The sequence below is a fragment of the Myxocyprinus asiaticus genome, chromosome 29, assembly GCF_019703515.2.
Source record: "Myxocyprinus asiaticus isolate MX2 ecotype Aquarium Trade chromosome 29, UBuf_Myxa_2, whole genome shotgun sequence".
In the NCBI taxonomy this organism is placed as follows: Eukaryota; Metazoa; Chordata; class Actinopteri; order Cypriniformes; family Catostomidae; genus Myxocyprinus; species Myxocyprinus asiaticus.
In genome coordinates this window covers 32586850-32606898 of record NC_059372.1, presented here as the reverse complement: position 1 = coordinate 32606898, position 20049 = coordinate 32586850, and the positions used below count along the sequence as shown (strand labels likewise).

At 38.6% G+C, this 20049-nt stretch overlaps 2 protein-coding genes across 5 annotated transcripts in view; both read left to right on the top strand.

Moving 5' to 3' along the window:
• Positions 1-20049, top strand: part of LOC127420260 (forkhead box protein P1-B-like) — a 120539-nt gene that overhangs the window by 3505 nt on the left and 96985 nt on the right. Inside the window, exons 2-6 of the mRNA XM_051662341.1 lie at positions 3034-3135; positions 8796-8930; positions 12169-12258; positions 13750-13879; positions 14193-14358. Of these exons, the coding sequence (XP_051518301.1) occupies positions 3034-3135; positions 8796-8930; positions 12169-12258; positions 13750-13879; positions 14193-14358 (623 nt within the window). The remainder of the gene's footprint in view (positions 1-3033; positions 3136-8795; positions 8931-12168; positions 12259-13749; positions 13880-14192; positions 14359-20049) is intronic.
• Positions 1-20049, top strand: part of LOC127420231 (forkhead box protein P1-B-like) — a 57891-nt gene that overhangs the window by 22320 nt on the left and 15522 nt on the right. For 2 of the 4 annotated variants that reach the window (XM_051662301.1, XM_051662302.1), the window contains 5 exons: positions 3034-3135; positions 8796-8930; positions 12169-12258; positions 13750-13879; positions 14193-14358. In XM_051662301.1, coding sequence (XP_051518261.1) covers positions 3034-3135; positions 8796-8930; positions 12169-12258; positions 13750-13879; positions 14193-14358 — 623 coding nt within the window. Of the gene's footprint in view, positions 1-3033; positions 3136-3636; positions 3764-8795; positions 8931-12168; positions 12259-13749; positions 13880-14192; positions 14359-20049 lie in introns of those variants that run through there. The other 2 variants (XM_051662303.1, XM_051662304.1) reach the window with 2 other exon arrangements.

Genomic DNA, 20049 nt, shown 5'->3' with positions numbered 1-20049 from the left:
TTGCAAAAGGTAATCAAATTTTTATTAATATTTGCCTTTCATCATTAAAAAAGTTAAAAGTTACAGGAAACTGTTGATGAGAGGCTGTTAGAATACATGCTTTAGAAGTAAATAAATGAGCACTCCACAGGATGCTGGATCTGCTCAAGTTGTGTGAGGTTGGTTTATTACATCTGTTTAAACAAGATATGTGCATCTTAGCAGATGGTATAAATGATATTAGTTTTATTTATATTTTACTTTTTATCATTAGACAAGAGTGTTAAAAGTTGCAGGGAACTGTTGAGGAGAGAGAGGGAGAATGAAACAGGCGAGCACTTTAACATTTATGAGCTCAAACGGGTCTGCCGTTTAAATGACACTGTGTTGCACACCGGTCTATTATTGTAGTAACACGATGCACGTAACAACGAAACGAACCGTAACTGGTCATTTACATGTCTCAGTCGCTTCACATGCAAGTAGGCGATTTTCAGCGCCCTCAAGAAAAAAATCGTCCAAACAGGAAAATGTATCGGCCGATGAGAATTAAATTAAAAAAGTCAGAATATCAGCTGATTTATCGGCCTCGGCTATATATCAGTTGACCACTACTTACATCTACCTTAATAATGTGTTATCAATGACTTTAAACCTCATTCTAAGAGTAGAATTCACATGAAGTCAGTAAAAGATGTTGTTTTAACCACTCGATTTTGATTTAAAGTAATATTTATGCAGTAGAAAATGTTTTAATTTCTCTAGTTTACATTCTGAATTCATGACGCTAATATGCTAACATGATGGCACATGAGTGAATGGGCACTTAAGAGTATTTGAGTAGATTTGATTCCTTTTGTAGACTAATTAAACAAATAAAAAAAAATCGGAAGTCATGGTCTTGGAAAATTACCATAAGCAAAAACGAACAATCGTACAGATGTAAGTAAATTTGCACCAGCTCGCTAATAACTCTACATGCCGGTGTGTCCTTGTTGACTGAACTTGACTGAACATGTAAACAAAAGCTGTCGGCGTCAAGGTAGGTGGAGCTCCAGGTCACACCTTACTGATGAAGTGGACCAATGGCAGTAAGGTGTTTAGCAGCCGGTTAGAAGTTTTCCTAAAAGTTTGCCCAAAAAAACACCTCTTTTTTTTTTTTTGGGCAGATTTTGTTATAAATTACATCAAACCCATTCATTCTTCGATTTTGTGAAGTAAATCGGGGCTAGTGTTGTCAAAAGTATCGGTACTTTGGGACCAAGTCGATACTAAAAAAAGATGTAACGATACCAGTGTTTCTTCAGTACCGGTAGTACCAAGCACCGACTCTATATCAGCGTGCAATATGACTGACACACGACTGCTTTAAAATGCTCACAGGCTTATTTTGAACGCGTGCTCTGCTGCTGCTTTTACACTGAAATGGACAATTAATCCAAGTGACATCCTAGTGTGATTTATTAAACCACTGAAGGCTGCAGTCTTACTGTGGATGAGGTGTGTACTTTAAATTAATATATTAATCCGACTGCTCATCCACTAGAAACTCCACAGACATTGAGAATCATTCATGTTGTTTGAGATGACAAAGCAGAGCACTAATCCACGGTGAACCACACAACACATGTAAAATATATATTTATATAATTAAATCACAGCATTTGATCTCAACTCAACTTTATTTATATCGCATTTAAAACAACAGAGTTTACCAAAGTGCTTCACAGTTATAACATTTAAAGCATTTCAAAATTACCACATTCACAAACACCAGTAGTCTAAAACACAAACACTCAAAAACTGTGTTCTACATTTCATTTGTCAGACTCAGAGGATAGTGTAAACAGATGAGATTTCAGATGTGACTTAAAAGTCTTCAATGATCACACTGGACCATGTTGCGAACTGTTTATCCGGGAAAGTGAACCTTCCGGCAAAAAACACACATCATAATAAAAGCACGATTCAAAATAAAATCTAGATTCTTGAAATTGAAGAAATTAAATAAAAACTTCATACAAATATATTACAACTGTATAGTAACATTTAATATTCTCTGTAATAATAATAACAATAATTAATCAGTTTATCACAAGCAAGACAGCTGTTGTATAAAAGTGTGGCAAAAAAAAGAAATCCAATGACATTAAAAAGTTATATTTTCACTTATTAAAAGTTCTAAGAATTAATTGATGATTAAACTTTAAAACATGTTCTGGAATCGATACGTTTGTGTAAAAAAGAAATCGATAATTAAAACATTATTAACTTTTAAAAAACGCTTCCTGCCAGCAGCCGATATGAAGTGTGACGTAAGCGTGTCGGTGAGTTCACACGAGAATTCGGAAGTGGAGCTTATTTACAACAGCATTTCAAAATGCATCAGAGCCATGGACGGAAGCGCCGATTTAAAGTTAAAAACGTTTAAATATCGACTTGTTTCTTACATACACCTATCGATTCACTGCAGAAGACATTCATTGATTGGCTGAAGTCGTGTGGATTAATTTTATGCCGCCTAAATGTGACTTTTGGACCGTCAAAGTGCTGGCCCCCGGCACCTGACAAAGCTCTATCTTCTAAAAATCTTCATTTGTGTTCTGCTTATGAAAGACAGTCATACGTATCTGGGATGGCATCAGGGTACGTGAATAATGAGAGAATTTTCATTTTTGGGTGAACTATTCCTTTAAAGGAGATGTTAGGCAGAATGAGATCCTCAGTTACCATTCACTTTCATTGTGTGGAAAGAAGATGCAATGAAAGTGAATGTGGTGACTGAGGCTAACACCCTGCCCAACATCTTTTGTTCCACAAAAGAAAAAAAGTTATATGGGTTTGGATGGAACGAAACGGTGAGTAAATGATGACAGAATTGACATTTTTTGGGTTAACAAAAACCTGGCTTTCATTTAATTATTAATGGATCTAGATTGCGAAATATGTTGCACTTGCATGTGTGCCTCTTGAAAACAACATGAATGTTCCTGGGAGAGCTAAAGCTGCTCAGAAACCAATCAGGTACTTGTTATTGTTTTTTGGCATCTTCAGGTGCTACAAGTTGCTCAACAACAACAACAACAGCAGCAGCAACAGCAGCAGCAGAGTGGTGAGAAGTCCCCGAAGAGCACAGAAAAGGAGGCAGACACACAGGTAGAGCCATACCCTCCTCCACCCGCTGCACACACGGACACCTCCTGAGAACCATGTGGTTTACCCTATTACACAAACCCACTTGTTTATGCTGCCTTCAACAGATCATAAACAGATAGGACAGTAAGGGTGTGTTTTATTATATTGTTATGATGAAGGATTACAAGTCCACTTTTATTGTGTTTATCCTATTGTAAAACTAGTATTTTCTGTATCGGCGGTTAACAGATAAGCCTGTTTTACTGAGAAGAATTAGACAGCTTTATTGTTTTAGCAGTAAACAAACATACTCTATGCCACTCAGTGCACATCTGCCTTTATTTATTCATCATGAGTTGAATGCTTCTTGCGTGTTCCTCCATTGCATGTGAAATAGGGGTGCAGATTGTCAATAGTTCAAGTCAACAATAGTTCACGGCACTATGGCAAGTGCAGGGAGGCGGGGTTACTGGCCTGAACCATGTGACTGGCTGATTGCAGCAGGTTTAAGCTCTTAGTGAGTGTTTATTGGTGGAAGTGGTGGGTTGGTATGCAGGGTTTGGTAGTTGATAGAACAGTTGGAGGATACTGACATTAGCACCAGTCTTTCTTTCTGTGCAGCAGTTTTACCGCCTATGGAGTTATCAAGGTTTGTGAGTATTGAGACAAGCTTGGCTAGCTGAGTCAGATGCAGATACACAGAGATGATGTTTGATTTGGCATGTTCAGGTATTGGAAGTCATAGATCTTGGTGTGTTTGAGTTAGTGTTTCAGGCAGTTTTGCTTAGTGAGGTTTAAATTGTGGTATTCTCTAACTACTGTTTATAAAACTTTCATTGAATTTCTCACCACAAATAGTCTTTACACGCTTTTAAAAGTTGTAAAATTCGAAATCGACACTATTCTCAGGTATGCAATTCTCTCTTTATGCTCATGCTTTTAACTTTTTTATTACATACCATTGAATTAAAAAATAGTTCATTTTATGCTTTAAAGAAGATTCTCTCCTAATTTAGTAGTTATTTGATCATTTCATTGTTTACAATTAGAAATGCATCATGTAGCTGAAGTGTTCTCCTTTCAGACCAGTAATGACTGTCTGAATGACCCATCAAGCATTTAGCACACTCAAAGAGGAACATTGATTATTTAATATTTTCATGTCTTGTAGAGACCTTGACATCTGTACAAAATAGCACACTACTGCTAAAAGCTTTGAATGGTCTCTTCAACTTTTTATGACTCTGTTTTTCCTGTAATTTTATTTCTCTTTGTCTTATAAGAGATGTGTTCACAGAACTGTGCCTGTTTTCTTCTTTTAATTTTTTTTATTATTATTTTTGTTTTTTGCCCTTGCCCTTGCATTTTATATTTACCCAGATGCACAGTGCAGGAAAGAAAGCTATTTTTACTTTGGGCGGGGAACCAAACCAAAATTGTTCAAGGTATTGAAGGGGAATAACAACGGGCTGTATTTGTTTTTGGGCTGCTGAAGCCTGTTGATTTATGGCTTGTGTTTTCAGAAGCGATTGCTTGTTGACATGTACTCACTCATGGGGAGTTGGTTCTCTGACACACTGGCAAGAACAATAACAACAACAAAACAATGTTTGGACTTGTCTGTTGTCATGGAGACAACACTCATCTGTGCCCCGAGAGTGAATATTTACATTTATTCGCTGGTATGTTTGTGTTAGTCTCTGGGTTTGACATTTAAAAAAGTTTGTGTTGAAATTCCACACCTCGTAGTTTGTCTTTTTTTGACAAGCAAAATAGCAAATATCTAATTTTTAGTGAATTTAAAAAAAAAATGTTTTATTCAAAAATAAATTATCATCATGTCGTTCAAAACCCACATGACGTTTTTAATTTAGTGTAACACAAAAGGAGATGTTTTAAAGAATGTTCACACTGCTCTTTTCCATACAGTAAAGGTGAATGAGGTGGACACAAAAAACTACAAAGAAGCACTTTCAAAGTGGTCCGTATGACTCTATCATATGGCTAGAGAAGACTTAATATCAATACGTTTTGTCTATGGAAAAAACTAAAATTGTAGCAGGGAGGGAATTTATTTTCTGAAAACAGGTTTGCATTCTCTCTCAATAATTTTTGGTTTTAATAGATTATTAATAGAAAGTTAATTATAGTTGATTTATTACGAAAATAACCATGGCACATGGTGTTTTTAGTAAAATGTAGAATCTACGATAAAAAAACGTGAAGTGTTTTATTTACATGTGGCAAATATATATATATATATATATATATATATATATATATATATATATATATATATATATAAACTCTGCAAAAAAAGAAATGTCCTCATGTTCAACTGCTTTTATTTTCAGCAAATTTAACGTGTAAATATTTGTATGAACGTAAAAAGATTCAACAACTAAGACATAAACTGAACAAGTTTCACAGACATGTGACTTACAGAAATGGAATAATGTGTCCCTGAACAATGGGGAGGTCAAAATCAAAAGTAACAGTCAGTATCTGGTGTGGCCACCAGCTGCATTAAGTACTGCAGTGCATCTCCTCCTCATGGACAGCTCAGATTTGCCAGTTCTTGCTGTGAGATGTTACCCCACTCTTCCATCAAGGCACTTGCAAGTTCCCAGACATTTCTGGGGGGAATGGCCCTAGCCCTCACCCTCTGATCCAACAGGTCCCAGACGTCCTCAATGGGATTGAGATCTGGGCTCTTCGCTGGCCATGGAAGAACACTGACATTCCTGTCTTGCAGGAAATCACGCACAGAACGAGCAGTATGGCTGGTGGCTTTGTCATGCTGGAGGGTCATGTTGGGATGAGCCTGCAGGAAGGGTACCACATGAGGGAGGAGGATGTCTTCCCTGTAACACACAGAGTTGAGATTGCCTGCAGTGACAACAAGCTCAGTCCGATGATGCTGTGACACACCACTCCAGACCATGACGGGCCCTCCACATCCAAATCAATCCCACTCCAGAGTACAGGCCTCGGTGTAATGCTTATTCCTTCAACGATAAACGTGAGTCCGACCATCACCCCTGGGAGACAAAATCATGACTCATCAGTGAAGAGCACTTTTGCCAGTCCTGTCTGTTCCAGCGAAGGTGGGTTTGTGCCCATAGGCGACATTGTTGCCAGTGCTGTCTGGTAAGGACTTGTCTTACAACAGGCCTACAAGCCCTCAGTCCAGCCTCTCTCAGCCTATTGCAGACAGTCTGAGCACTGATGGAGGGATTGTGCATTCCTGGTGTAACTTGGGCAGTTGTTGTTGCCATCCTGTACCTGTCCCGCAGGTGTGATATTCGGATGTACTGATCCTGCACAGGTGTTGTTACACGTGGTCTGCCACTGTGAGGGCGATCGGCTGTCCTTCCTGTCTCCCTGTAGCGCTGTCTTAGGCGTCTCGCAGTATGGACATTGCAATTTATTGCCCTGGCCACATCTGCAGTCCTCATGAACCCCAAAGCCTTAATATGGTCCAGCAACTGGCGAGTTTGATCCATTGCCTGCTGTGGTGATGCTGCTCAGACAAGCCAATCGTCCAGGTATGGCACTCTCATGCCGTTCCTTTGTAGTGGTTCCAGTGCAGCCTGGACGCACTTCGAAAACACGCTTGATGCCAGAGAGAGGCCAAACGGGAGAACTCTGAACTGAAATATTTGACCTATAAATGAAAATCGAAGGAATCGCCTGTGTTCCGGAACAATTGGAATATGATAGTAGGCATCCCTTAAATCTATCATCATAAACCAGTCTTGAGGCATAACAGCCTGTAAAACATCTGCCGTGAGCAACATTCGGAATGGCAGGAAATGTAGAATTTTTTTTTTTAATTCCTTAAATCTAAGATCGGAAAAGATTGAAAAAGAATCCCCTGGGATGAACTTGGGGGTTGACAAGTTCTATGGCTCCTTTGCGCAGCAACACCTGAACTTTGTGCGCAATGGCATCTACCTGCCGTGGATCGTGAACTACTGTGGGTCACATTCGGAATGGCAGGAACTTTAGAAAAAATTTAAACTCCTTAAATCTAAGATCGGACAAAACCCGCCATCTTTCTTTGTGACCAGAAAATAAGTGGAAAAGAATCCCCTGGGATGAACTTGGGGATTGACAAGTTCTATTGCTCCTTTGCGCAGCAACACCTGAACTTCATGCGCAATGGCGTCTAACTGTGAACTACCGTGGGTCTCACGCCAGTGTGTACAGGGGGTCGACAGCGAAACCATATGCCTCTTGAGAGGGTAGTCAGTAGCCTCTGATTTGTTATCAATCCCCAATACCTTACCACGTCAGCACTCCTGTCTGTGCTTGTCTGCAGAGATGTGGGGGGGAACGATGGGGGGCTTGGTGTCGCATGTGAGACTGATGCCCTCGTAGTAAGATCTGGCAGGAGGAGGTGGAGGTTGGGGGCGCTGACGGTGAAACCGATGAGGAGGCTTAAATGTAGGTTTTGCACCAACATTCTGATTGAGCAACAGGGGTCGCTGTAGGTTCCCTGGGGCTGAATCTCTCCCTACATGATAGGAAAGAGTCTCTTAGACCGAAACTTTCAAATTCGATTCTAGGTCAAAGCGCAAGCGCAAGAGTTTTCCACTAGTGCTTTCAGTACTGCCTCTGGTCTGGAACGAAAGGAAATAGAACTCGCACCGTGGCATCTCTACTCTATACACAGACACATACACACACACACAAACCCTTTGTAGAAAGGCCTGGGTGTGTGTAACAGTTGTTATTGTTCTCTCATTGCTGCAGTATCTCAGTGCAGCAGAATGTTTATAGGAGACTGAACACAGTCTTCTTTACTGGAAATTTGTGTTTGTTTGTGTTGCAGAGACTTAATTAAAATGCAATCTCCAGTTTTGTTTTTACAGTTGCTGTGTACCCCAGTAGATGGATTATTTATACGAATCTCTAAATGTGACTTTAATTATTCTGTTTATGTTTATTGTAAACATTTTAAGCAGTGAGTGCGTGAGTGTATGCATGTGTGTGTTTTTGGCTTGAGCTGCGGTAATTGCTTGAGGCCAAGTGAAGCATGGGCTAAGTCATTGTGTATCCAGTGCATTTACATTTAAAACCCTCGCCTCTGTGGTGTTTTTGTTTATCTGTTTTCGTTTGTAGAGTTTTTAATTTCAGTGTTTGAGTTGTCGTCAACAAATGAATAATGTATTTGTCTTTTTAATCTTTTTTTAGTTTATGGGCAGATTATACATTAGATAACTGAAATGAGTGCTTTTAGGAAAAAAAATTAAAATTGCAGAGTTTTATTGAGGACCGCAGGCCTTGTTATTTTTAAAGTTGTTTGTGTATTTGTTTACACAGACTTGTTGATGTTGACCATTGAAGCCCCAAGGACTTGGAAACGATTCCCTGAATGTCTAAACAATAAAATCTACAAAGAGGTCTTGCATAGACTTCAGTATCTCTTTCAGAGCTGTTCACTTGTTTTCAAAGTGTTTGCTGTCTTCCTTCATGGACTCTTTGATTGGCGTTTTACATCATGGGTTGAGCAAGGCCAATAAATTTGTCTTCCAGCCGCTTGACATGTTGTCCTTCAAACAATCAGTCATTTACAAAAAGCAGATTTCATCAATGGTGTATACACAATATCCCACTGTAAAATAAATAGTTAAACATTAAGTTGTGTGTGTGTGTGTGTGTGTATGTGTGTGTAGGTGCCTGTGTCTGTGGGGATGATAACTCAGATGATCACCCCTCAGCAGATGCAGCAGATCCTCCAGCAGCAGGTCTTGAGTCCCCAACAGCTCCAACTGTTACTGCAACAACAACAGGCCCTCATGTTACAGCAGGTACACATACACACAAAACATTTGTTGATGCATTTTATTAACCGCAAATTATTTAATTGGATGCTAACTATCTGACATTTATGAGATGACCATTTTGGTGTTTCTACACTTGAGAGTGCACAAAATAAAAACATTTGCCAGTGAATAATACTTGAACATGGTTTGAATGTTATTTTAGACTGGGATGAATTTCAGAATTTTGTATGCATAACCCTCATCTCATGTACCCCAGGGGTACACATAGCCCAGTTTGGGAGGCTGCGTTAAGAAAAACCAAATTGAAATAGAATAAGCAAATATTAACCGATATACACACAATAATGTAGCAATTCCGTGTGAGTGGACAGAGATTCCGCTTTCAAGCCTCATAAAGGACACAAAAGTTTCATAAACAGTCTATGTGGCTCATGCGTCATATTCCAGGTCTTCTGAAAGCAAACGATACGTTTTGTTAAGAAACAGCCTGAAATTTATGTCTTTGTTCAGTGAAAATCTTGACGTCTGTTAAACCTTTTACACGTTTATTTGCACCACAGTGTAAGTGCACCTTTTCGTCGCAAAAATGATGCTGCAGATGCAGTGTTATGCACTTGGCATTTATCTATCTTGTCTGTTATTTTTTGTCCTGCATGTGCTTTTCAGTAACCAGAAATTGGGGTGGGCGATATGACCACAATTCTCTATTACAGTACGAGTAATTTTATAATGCGTTAACTGTATATATCTCAATATATAGGTCTTTTTTTTTTGTGTGTGTGTCCTGTAAAATCAACAAAAAAGGGTTCATGTATTAAATAACCATTTGGTCAGGGTGCACGATATAAATACAAATTTTAATAGTGATATTCTTGACATTTTTGGCCGATAAGAATATTTATGACAGTACAGCCTCCTAGGGCTGCTCGAATATGGCAAAAATCATAATCACAATTATTTTGGTCAATATTGAGATCACGAATATTTAACATGATTACTCATTGACTTTGGAAACATCAAGCATTTATTGATCTTTTAAAAAAAACATTAACTTCTCCTCCTTGGGGAGGAGGCTATTGTCATATAATAATTATTTTATGTTACGTATGGTAGTCAAATAAAGGAAAGCCTCCATCGCCATCATTTACAGCAGGGGTGCTCACACTTCTATGGAATGAGATCTACTTTGTTCATCATGTTATTGCAGCAAGATCTACCATTGTACAATAAAGGCTACAGATTATCACAATACCAAAATTTCAGTAGTCGGTAGTGAAATTTGAGGATTCTCAATACCAGCTTCAAAACCACAACAAATAATAACACTAAGTAATATGTTAATTATGGGAGAATGATTTCAAGTTCTTAAGTATTATTCAAGACTAGTAATAAAATAACAATAAAAAACAGCAATGAATAGAAATAGATTAAAAATAATAGAACAAAAAATACAAATTAAGAAAATTCTGAGCTTTTTTAACAGCTTTATAAGTTTTTATCAGCAGTAGGATATCAAGCATTCAAGTAAACATTCAAAATTAAATGCAACATAAAACTACTACTGGTCTTCACTGTATGATTATAATACATTAATACTACTAAAGTTACTCAGTCAAGAGCAGTGAGTGTTTTCTCATTTTCTTATGGTTGTTTGATTATTATAATGACACACTACACTAGACGACAGCAGGTCTATTAGATTACATTTATACTTACAAGTCCAACATTTTAATACAAATTAATTTTTTACATGAATACCTCACCAAGATGGGCATTTTGGCGGAATTTTGAAATGTATTTGACCATTCAGGTGCGCATTAGCGCAAGCATTTTCGGAAAACACGCGCATGTTCAGCACACATACATATGCCGCCTGTCAATCAAATGGCACAGCTGTTACTAGATCACTAGCTAATTATAAAATTACATGCTCTGGATTATTTTCAGCAGCAGAATAAGAATATGAACTTTCTAATAAGTGACACAGGCCTAGGCCATCACAAATATAGCCAGTTATTTTTTTCGTTTTAATCAGTCTGCTTGTCCGTTCGGGAAAGTAAAATTCTCTTTCACTTGCCCCTTCAAAAATCCACTTGTCGTGGACAAGCGTTAATGTCAATCCCTGATTAAATATTGTATTCAACATTCTCTGATAAGAATTTTTTCTTCTGCAGTATAGCTCCTAAAGTAAATGTGTGTTGTTTTAAGAGTTTGATATAATTTTGGAAAACAAGTCAGTCTAATCAAAAACTTATTTTGTTCCAGTGTGTAATGGGCTAAGACTACACTCTCTCACATTTATGTTCACTTCGATCCATCTTTAACCACAAAAAACCTTCTTAATAGAGCTGCGTATTGCCGATTTTCTTCATGATAAGATACACAGTAAACGTGACATATATTATGATTCACTACGTTGCGAGCCATCATGTTATAATCTAGCTGCAGCAATCGCGCACGAGTGACGCGCATCCCCGCGCCAGAGTGTGCATCAGCCGGGAGAAGATGCAATCTCTTCCCCGGTTACTTCACACAACGCATAGATGCGGCGCTGACTGCACAGAGAAATGCCAGTTTCGGAGTTTATTTCCATAACCCGCTTCCTTATTATTTGAACTTAATAAAGGATGCTTTAAAGATATAACGCTTTCATTGTGAAACGGAATGCGGCACAATAATCGTTTTATCTCGATTATCTTGTTTCATATTCGTTGGAAGCCAAAATCGTAATTGAAAATAAAATTTGATTAATTGACCAGCCCTATAGCCTCATACGCATTTTGATGGAAAGTGATTCAAAAACTTCTGAAAAAAAGTTCCTTTTTGATGTCCTTTTCAATAAAACAATTTGAAAAATAACTAATTAGTAAAATAATATTTTATCTTTTTATATCAACTCTGCATGGTTTTTCAATCCAAGCCAAAAATGAGGCTTCTTTTTAGTTAAACATTAGCATTTTCTTTGATTCTGAAGCAAACCCCTTCATCATGCGTTTGTTTTTTGATTTAGCCTTCCATTGGATACTGGAAACCTTTTTGGCGACTCAGTTTCACACAAAATTAATAATTCATTTTAAAATTTCCAATTTAAATGTAATTAAAAAAATTTACTTTTCAGCTACTGAACTGAATATTTCCCTTACGAGAAGTCACTTTCACACTTGTGCTTTTGTTGTGTAAACACCCTTAGGTGGATGACGTGTTTTGTTTTCTCCCTGTATCTGGTGTTAAATGTTTTGTGTACTCCCTTTTTTTCCCTCAGCAACATCTCCAGGAGTTCTATAAGAAGCAGCAAGAGGAAATCCACTTACAGCTTCTGCAGCATCAGCATGTTGGAAAAGCCAGTAAAGAGGTAACCGCATCACAATGAAACCTACAAAGAACATCAGAGCTGTTTAGGAACCTGTCACGCTTCCTCAGGAATTCATGCAAGATTGCTCTGTTATGCAGCAGGCTTTTCCCAAGCCATGTTTCTGTCATTTGACTGCTTTATGGATATTAGGAACAGTAGTGAGTAATTCAACCCTGGCCACAAGAAAAGATGATGATTAGCATTAGAGAATGAATCCTTGTAGTTGCTGCTAGTCCAATGTAGAGTTATAAAGGACTGTATAAGTGTTTATAGTGTAAACTAGGGATGTGTGAGACTAGTCGACTAAGCGGTCCGGATGCTGCTAGTCGACGCTGGAATTACTAGTCGGTTAATATTTCCCCCCATTAAACTGATCAACATTTTTACACATTTACGTTTGACTTTATATTGTTACAAAGGCTGCGCTTTAATTACTGTCGTATTAATGTTACATATTTTAAATAGAATTAATAATACAAATATTATTTTAAAAAGAGGATATCTGGAGCAGATACAAAGTTTCATTTCACCTCAGGCTGCGTGTGCTTCTTCCCTCTCTCACTCGCGGTGCACGCAGGAAAATGTCCTCTCGCTAGACAAGCAAACTCAGCAAAGTAATTATGAAATCACTTCGGTGGTGGTGCAGGAATCGGATTTCCAAACGTTTGAAAGTCCCTAAGGATGTTTTTACATTTGTGGCTTCTTAAAATATGTGCGTGCTTGTACGTTATTTTTCCGCTGAGCAGGCTTTTTCAAGTGCAGGATAGCCGCCTCAGGTGAGTCAAGTCCCGTCTTTCACCGGACCATGTAGACGTGTTCATTTTGCTCATCAAAAATGTATGCTTTTGAGTAAGCAGCCTAGAAGATTGCTGTTTTAGGCTAGCTGATCAGGGATGAAGGCTATTTTCAACAAGGTGCCTACTGCTTAACAGGTTAAACTATCTTTTATTCTGTGTGCACATCATGTTTAGAATACATTAGGTTTATTTTAGGCTACATCATAGGCCTATTTTTTTATCCTATAGCAACTGTAAAAAAAATAATGTTTACATTGTAACTGTTATTGGTTAACGTTCTTTACGGAATTTAGCGTCAGATTTGGAATAGATTAAGTATTATAAATGAGTCGCATAAACATTTAATTTTTTACTGTTTCCTGAAGGTTGGTTTCTTTTTAGACTAGTTGACTTCAAAAAATGTCCTTTAAACCTCAGTGAAATTAGTCGTTCCGCACATCCCTAGTATAAACTTGTGTTTACAAAATCGCATTTATGCGAGGACTAAAGTATTGGTTTTGGTCTCTGCAACCATGCTAAGAAACTCAGACGACACATTGTGTGACTGTTTTGTGATCGAGTAAAGGGTCAGTTTGTGGTCGTCACTCCCGTAAATAACCAAACTGTGTGTGAGAATGTTTCTGTATTTAGCACTCTACAACAGGACTGGCAACTGTATTTTGAGTGACAAGTGACTGTCTCTCTCTGTGCTCAGCAGCAGATGATGGCTCAGCAGATGGCCATCCAACAACAGTTACTCTCCGTTCAACAGCAGCACCTACTGAACCTGCAGAGACAGGGCCTGCTCTCTATCCCGTCGGCACTTACCAACACTCTGTCTCAAGGTAAGAATGCCTCGCTGTTGCACAACATGATAGAGCAGTACAAGACTAATGAAAGCTTGCCATCAACAAATACGTCTGGAGGTCACCAAATCACTGCGCTGTTGGTTGCAGAATCCAACTGTATCAGGTGGATCATATGAAATCTATTATAATCTGTCATTTGATGACATGTGCACACAGTTGTTTCAGAAGTGGATGCTGTTAGATGAGAGCTTTTTTGAATCCCAGAAATCGCATGAGCTTCATGTTTCTGTAGAAAAAGAGATCTGATTAGTTCTCAAGTGATCTAATGACAGCACTGTCTTTCTGACAGGCCTGATCCCTCCTGAACTTCAGCAGCTGTGGAAAGAGACAGCAGACGCACGGCAGGAGGAGAAGAATAGAGGAGACAAGTCCCCTTCTCCCCCCAAAACCCAGATCATCAACCACCACTCCAGCACTAATGGACATCAAGTGCCCCGACCCGGCCGGAGAGAAAGGTACTGCATCATCCTTTTTAGTTAATCAAATTTTTGAGACATTATATTCTTATAAGGAAAAACAAGTAGTTACCACTTAAGATTTAGCTTTCTGGTGTGTTTCACTTAATGAACCTGCATGTTTTGCGTGAATGTTAGCTGCATGCCGCTTTCTGTGGTCTTGACTTCACCCAATGTTAAAGCTGAGTATTCAGAGGAGTTTTTCTACACCATCTTCGTCTTGCTTAAATTTATCATGAATATTTGCTAACCAGTCGAGCTGTGAAAGGTTGGCTCATATTTTGTATTTATTCAAGAGAAAATTGTTGAAAAATGTCAGATGTCTTAAGAGGGTGCAGATGTCTTCATTGCCGTGTGAAAGGCATCAGTCTGTATCGATGTGTGCCCTGCAGGCCTTTGTTCACACACACTCACAAACACCCACGTACTCACACGAACAAACCCGTGCCTTCAAGTTTGCTGAGGTCTAAACCTGTTTGTCTGTATGTTCCCAAAGCTTGTTTGTCAAAAGCACTTTGCCCACCAGCTGTGGGAACCTACAGACCTATTTGTAACATTGTGTGTTCAGCTTCATAACGTTCTGCTCATGGTGTCTTTTGTATAATCGTCATTATTTGATTCATAAAAGCCGAGATAAGTGGTCATAAAATTCAAGGTGAGTTAGCGCAGGTGTTTTATTACATGTAAAGTATCAAAAGTTCCCATGGTAAGGCGGCCTTTTTTTAAGGTGGTCTTTTGTATTTTCAGACAACAGCATGACAACTTCTGTCTGATTTACAAAACCAAGTACTGAGATGTCTCTTCAACCTAAAGAGGAACTATATATATATATATATACATACATATATATATACATACATATAAATATATATATATACATACATATATATATATACATACATACATACATACATACATACACCGATCAGCCACAACATTAAAACCACCTGCCTAATATTGTGTTGTTCCCCCTTGTGCCGCCAAAACAATGACGATCTGCATCTCAGTATAGCATTCTGAGATGATATTCTTCTCACCACAGTTGTACAGAGTGATTATCTGAGTTACCATAGACTATGTCAGTTTGAATCAGTCTGGCCATTCTCTGTTGAGCTCTCTCATCAACAAGGCATTTCCATCTGCAGGACTGCCGCTCACTGGATGTTTTTTGTTTTTTGGCACCATTCGAAGTAAATTCTAGAAACTGTTGTGTGTGAAAATCCCAGGAGATCAGCAGTTACAGAAATACTCAAACCAGCCCATCTGGCACCAACAATTATCCATGCGATTATCTGATCAGCCAATCATGTGACAGCAGTGCAGAGCATAAAATCATGCCGATACGAGACAGGAGCTTCAGTTAATGATCACGTCAACCATCAGAGTGGGGGGGAAAAATGTATCTCAGTGATTTGTATGTGGCATGATTGTTGGTGTCAGATGGGCTTGTGGTGTTTGTGTGTGTGTTTGTGTGTATATATATATATATATATATATATATATATATATATATATATATATGTATATGTGTGTTAGTGCTGTCAGTCAATTCTATTTTTAATGCCGATTAATCGCAAAATTTCTTATAGTTAATCATGATTAATGGCAAATTTTGAAACTGCTGAAATGTGACACCATATATGCTGCTTTTCTTGTCAAAATGCATTTATTTCCATCTTAGGAAAGAAAACAAAACAATATAATGCTTTATTAACATTTTCTAAACAAAGCCTTCCACAGTATAAAGATAGAAATGCACTAAAATAGCACAAATTCAAGTAACATTAATTGTTTCCCCAAAGTCTAAGTGGGAGTTTGACTAATTGAAAGAACTAGTCCCCACATAGATTGCAAATTCATTGCAATTGACATTACATCTCTTAACCTACTGAAGCTCATGCCTCCCCACCCATGGGCCTGATGTCACTTTGCTTGAATTCATTCACATTTACTATATAGTCTACTGTCCAAAAATGGTAATAATCTTGACAAATTCTACATCTGTTAGGGCATACACTATAAGGGCCATTGGAGTTTGTTTCCGCAACTTTTACGTAATGTCCCCATAGAAAAGCGCAGTGAACTTGTCACACAATTGTGATTGCTCCTCGAATGCTGCAGACCAGCAACCTTCTGGTTGCCATCCCTGAACCTCAACCATTACACCACACCACCCAATGAACAGTAACTGGTCAGGCTTCAGTAGGTGCCATTGTGTCCCAGTGTTGCTGGAATATGTCTTTACTGTCAGCAGAGCCCTTTCTTGGTGCACCAGTGATTGTTTGTGTGATACTGGTGGAGGGTGAGCGTTCAAGGACTGTGGTCAGTTTCATGTGTCATGTAAACTCCTGCCCGCCAGAGAGACGCCTGCAACTAAAACCTTAAGTGCTGCCACTGGCACCAGAGAACAAACCCTTTACCTCTTCCAGAAGACCACAACATGTGGGCATTGTCTCTCTCTCTCTCTCTCTCTCTCTCTCTCTCTCTCTCTCTCTCCCTAGCTTACTGAGTGACATGCAGATACATTCACATGCTGAAGTAAGAGACAAAATGTAATCAATCCTTTAAAATATCTCCTCCTTTATCCTTGTACAACTGTAACGTTTTTCCCTAGTTCCTGTTAGACAAGCTTTTGACATTTCAGCTGGAAAATTCAGAGCCCGTCTTCAAGAACGAACAGTTCATTGCACGTGTTTGTTTTATTGTGTCTGCGTGCGCGTTTATTTGATTGTTATGTATGTTGTAAGAAAGAAAAAACAAAGTCTGTTCTAATTTGTGGAGTGTGAGTCATCTGGTAAGGCTGAGGTTGTGTTCGAGCGCACAAAGAGAAAGATGCCTGTTGTGGATGCTCTCTCTCTTTGTTTTGGAGTTCAGACAAGGAATCTGCTGGTAGAGATACACGGTGCTCTCTATGAGGCGAGAAAGGAAGGGGTCATGGGTCAAAGGACACGACCTCTGTTGATCCCAAACAAATGAAGCTTTCTTGGCATTTTTTTTCTTTCTTGGCAAGTACAAAAGTAATCACTTACTCAAACAGTCCACTGTTTGAAACAAAGTCCTAAATATGTTCGGCTACATTCTCTGCCAGCTGTCAAGGAAAGAATAGAGCTTTATCATCTTCCTGTAGACATCACAGATTTTTCCAAATGTTGGAGAGATTGCTCCGGGACAAATTCATTTACTGCAGTTTTATTGTGGTTGGAATGGGGAGAGTAGACCGCAAAGGGTCACAGTCACACAGTGAACACATTTACATGCACATTATTTTTTGATTTAGGTCTGTCACTGTTTTGGTTAAGCCTTTATTCTGAATTTTTTATTTTTATTTATTTACTTCTTAGCTAGTGGAATGTACCTCAATACACAGTAATAGGCATATTCCAAATAAACTACGACATGAACATTATTATTAAACATTCTGAAGATGCTTGCCTTGACCATTTCTTATGCTCCATTTTTAGTATAAAAAAATCTGGTAAAACTTTACAATAAGGTTTTATAATATGATTTTATTTGTTAACAGTAGTTAATCCATTAGGTATCATTAAAATATTTTTAACAGCATAAATTCATCTTGGTCAGTGTTATTTTTAAAAATACTATTGTTCATAATGCATTAACTAATGTATATGTAACATATACATTTTTTGAACATCAAAAGTTTATTAGTATATGTATAAATGAACATTAACCTAGATTAATAAGTGCTGTGAAAGTATTGTTCATTATTAGTTAAGCTAACACTTAATCTTACTCTAAAGTGTTACCAAAAGTCTCCTCACTTCAAAAATGTGTTTCTTCTATTTGACTTGCGCAAATATAAATTAATAATGCATTTCATTGGATATTCTGAATAAGGTGTTTACATGACTAAGATTTCTGATTAAAACGAGCATATTCCATCTGCTTTATTTAGATTTATAGAAACTAAAACAGTTTCTCAACCCGGTTATGGCAATCAGGTTATTGCATTTACATGATGCATACATAATCAAAATATGACCAAATTCCAAGTAATATTGAAATTTTCTTGTACAGTGCATTCAGAAAGTATTCAGATCCCTTCATTTTTTCACATTTTATGTTGCAGACTTATGCTAAAATGCTTTAAATTATTTTATTAATTTTTCACATCAGTCTACACTCCATACCCCATAATGACAAAGAAAAAACAGATTTTTTGATAACTTTGCAAATTTATTAAAAAGAAAAACTGAACTATCACATTGACATAAGTATTCAGACCCTTAACTCAGTACTTAGTTGAAGCACCTTTGGCAGCGATTACAGCCTCAGGTCTTTTTGGGTATTATGTGACAAGCTTTGCACACCTGAATTTGGGGATCTTCCATTCTTCTCTGCAGATCCTCTCAAGTCAGATTGGATGGGGACCGTCGGTGGACAGCCATTATCAGGTCTCTCCATCAATTTGGTTCAAGTCCAGGCTCTGGCTGGGCTACTCAAGGACATTCACAGAGTTGTCCTTAAGCCACTCTTGCATTGTCTTGGCTGTGTGCTTAGGGTCATTGTCCTGTTGGAAGGTGAACCTTCGGCACAGTCTGAGGTCTTGAGCGTTCTGGACCAGGTTTTCATTAAGGATATCTCTGTATTTTGCTGCATTCAGCAAAATACAGAAGGCCTCTTTTTTATGTGTCTTGCACTGAGGAGAGGCTTCCGTCTGGCCACTCTGCCACAAAGCCCAGATCGGTGGAGTGATGCAGTGATGGTTGTCCTTTTGCAAGTTTCTCCTATCTCCACACATGATCTCTGGAGCTCAACCAGAGTGACCATCGGGTTCTTGGTCACCTCTCTTACCAAAACCCTTCTCACCCGATTGCTCAGTTTGGCTGGGTGCCAGTACTAGGATGAGTCCTGGTTGTTCCAAACCTATTCCATTTAAGAATTATGGAGGCCACTGTGCTCTTGGGAACCTTCAGTGCAGCCAACATTTGTTTGTAGCCTTCCCCAAATCTGTGCCTCGACACAATCCTGTCTCTGAGCTCTGCAGGCAGTTCCTTTGACCTCATGACTTGGTTTTTGCTCTGATATGCATTTTCAGCTGTGAGACCTTATATACACAGGTGTGTGCCTTTCCAAATCATGTCCAATCAATTGAATTTGCCACAGGTGGACTCCAATCAAAGTGTAGAAACGACTTAAAGATGATCCAGAAAAATGGGATGCATCTGAGCTAAATTTCAAGTGTCATTGCAAAGGGTCTGAATACTTATGTCAATGTGATATTTCATTTTATATATATATATATATACACACACAGTGTATCCGGAAAGTATTCACAGCGCTTCAAGTCAGGGCTCTGGCTGGGCCACTCAAAGACATTCACAGAGTTGTCCCTTAGCCACTCCTTTGTTATCTTGGCTGTGTGCTTAGGGTCATTGTCCTGTTGGAAGATGAACCTTCGCCCCAGTCTGAGGTCCAGAGCGCTCTTGAGCAGGTTTTCATCAAGGATGTCTCTGTACATTGCTGCATTCATCTTTCCCTCGATCCCGACTAGTCTCCCAGTTCCTGCCGCTGAAAAACACCCCACCACCATACTTCACTGTAGGGATGGTATTGGCCAGGCGATGAACGGTGCCTGGTTTCCTCCAGACATGATGCTTGCCATTCAGGCCAAAGAGTTCAATCTTTGAATTTTGAGAATTCAGAGAATTTTGTTTCTCATGGTCTGAG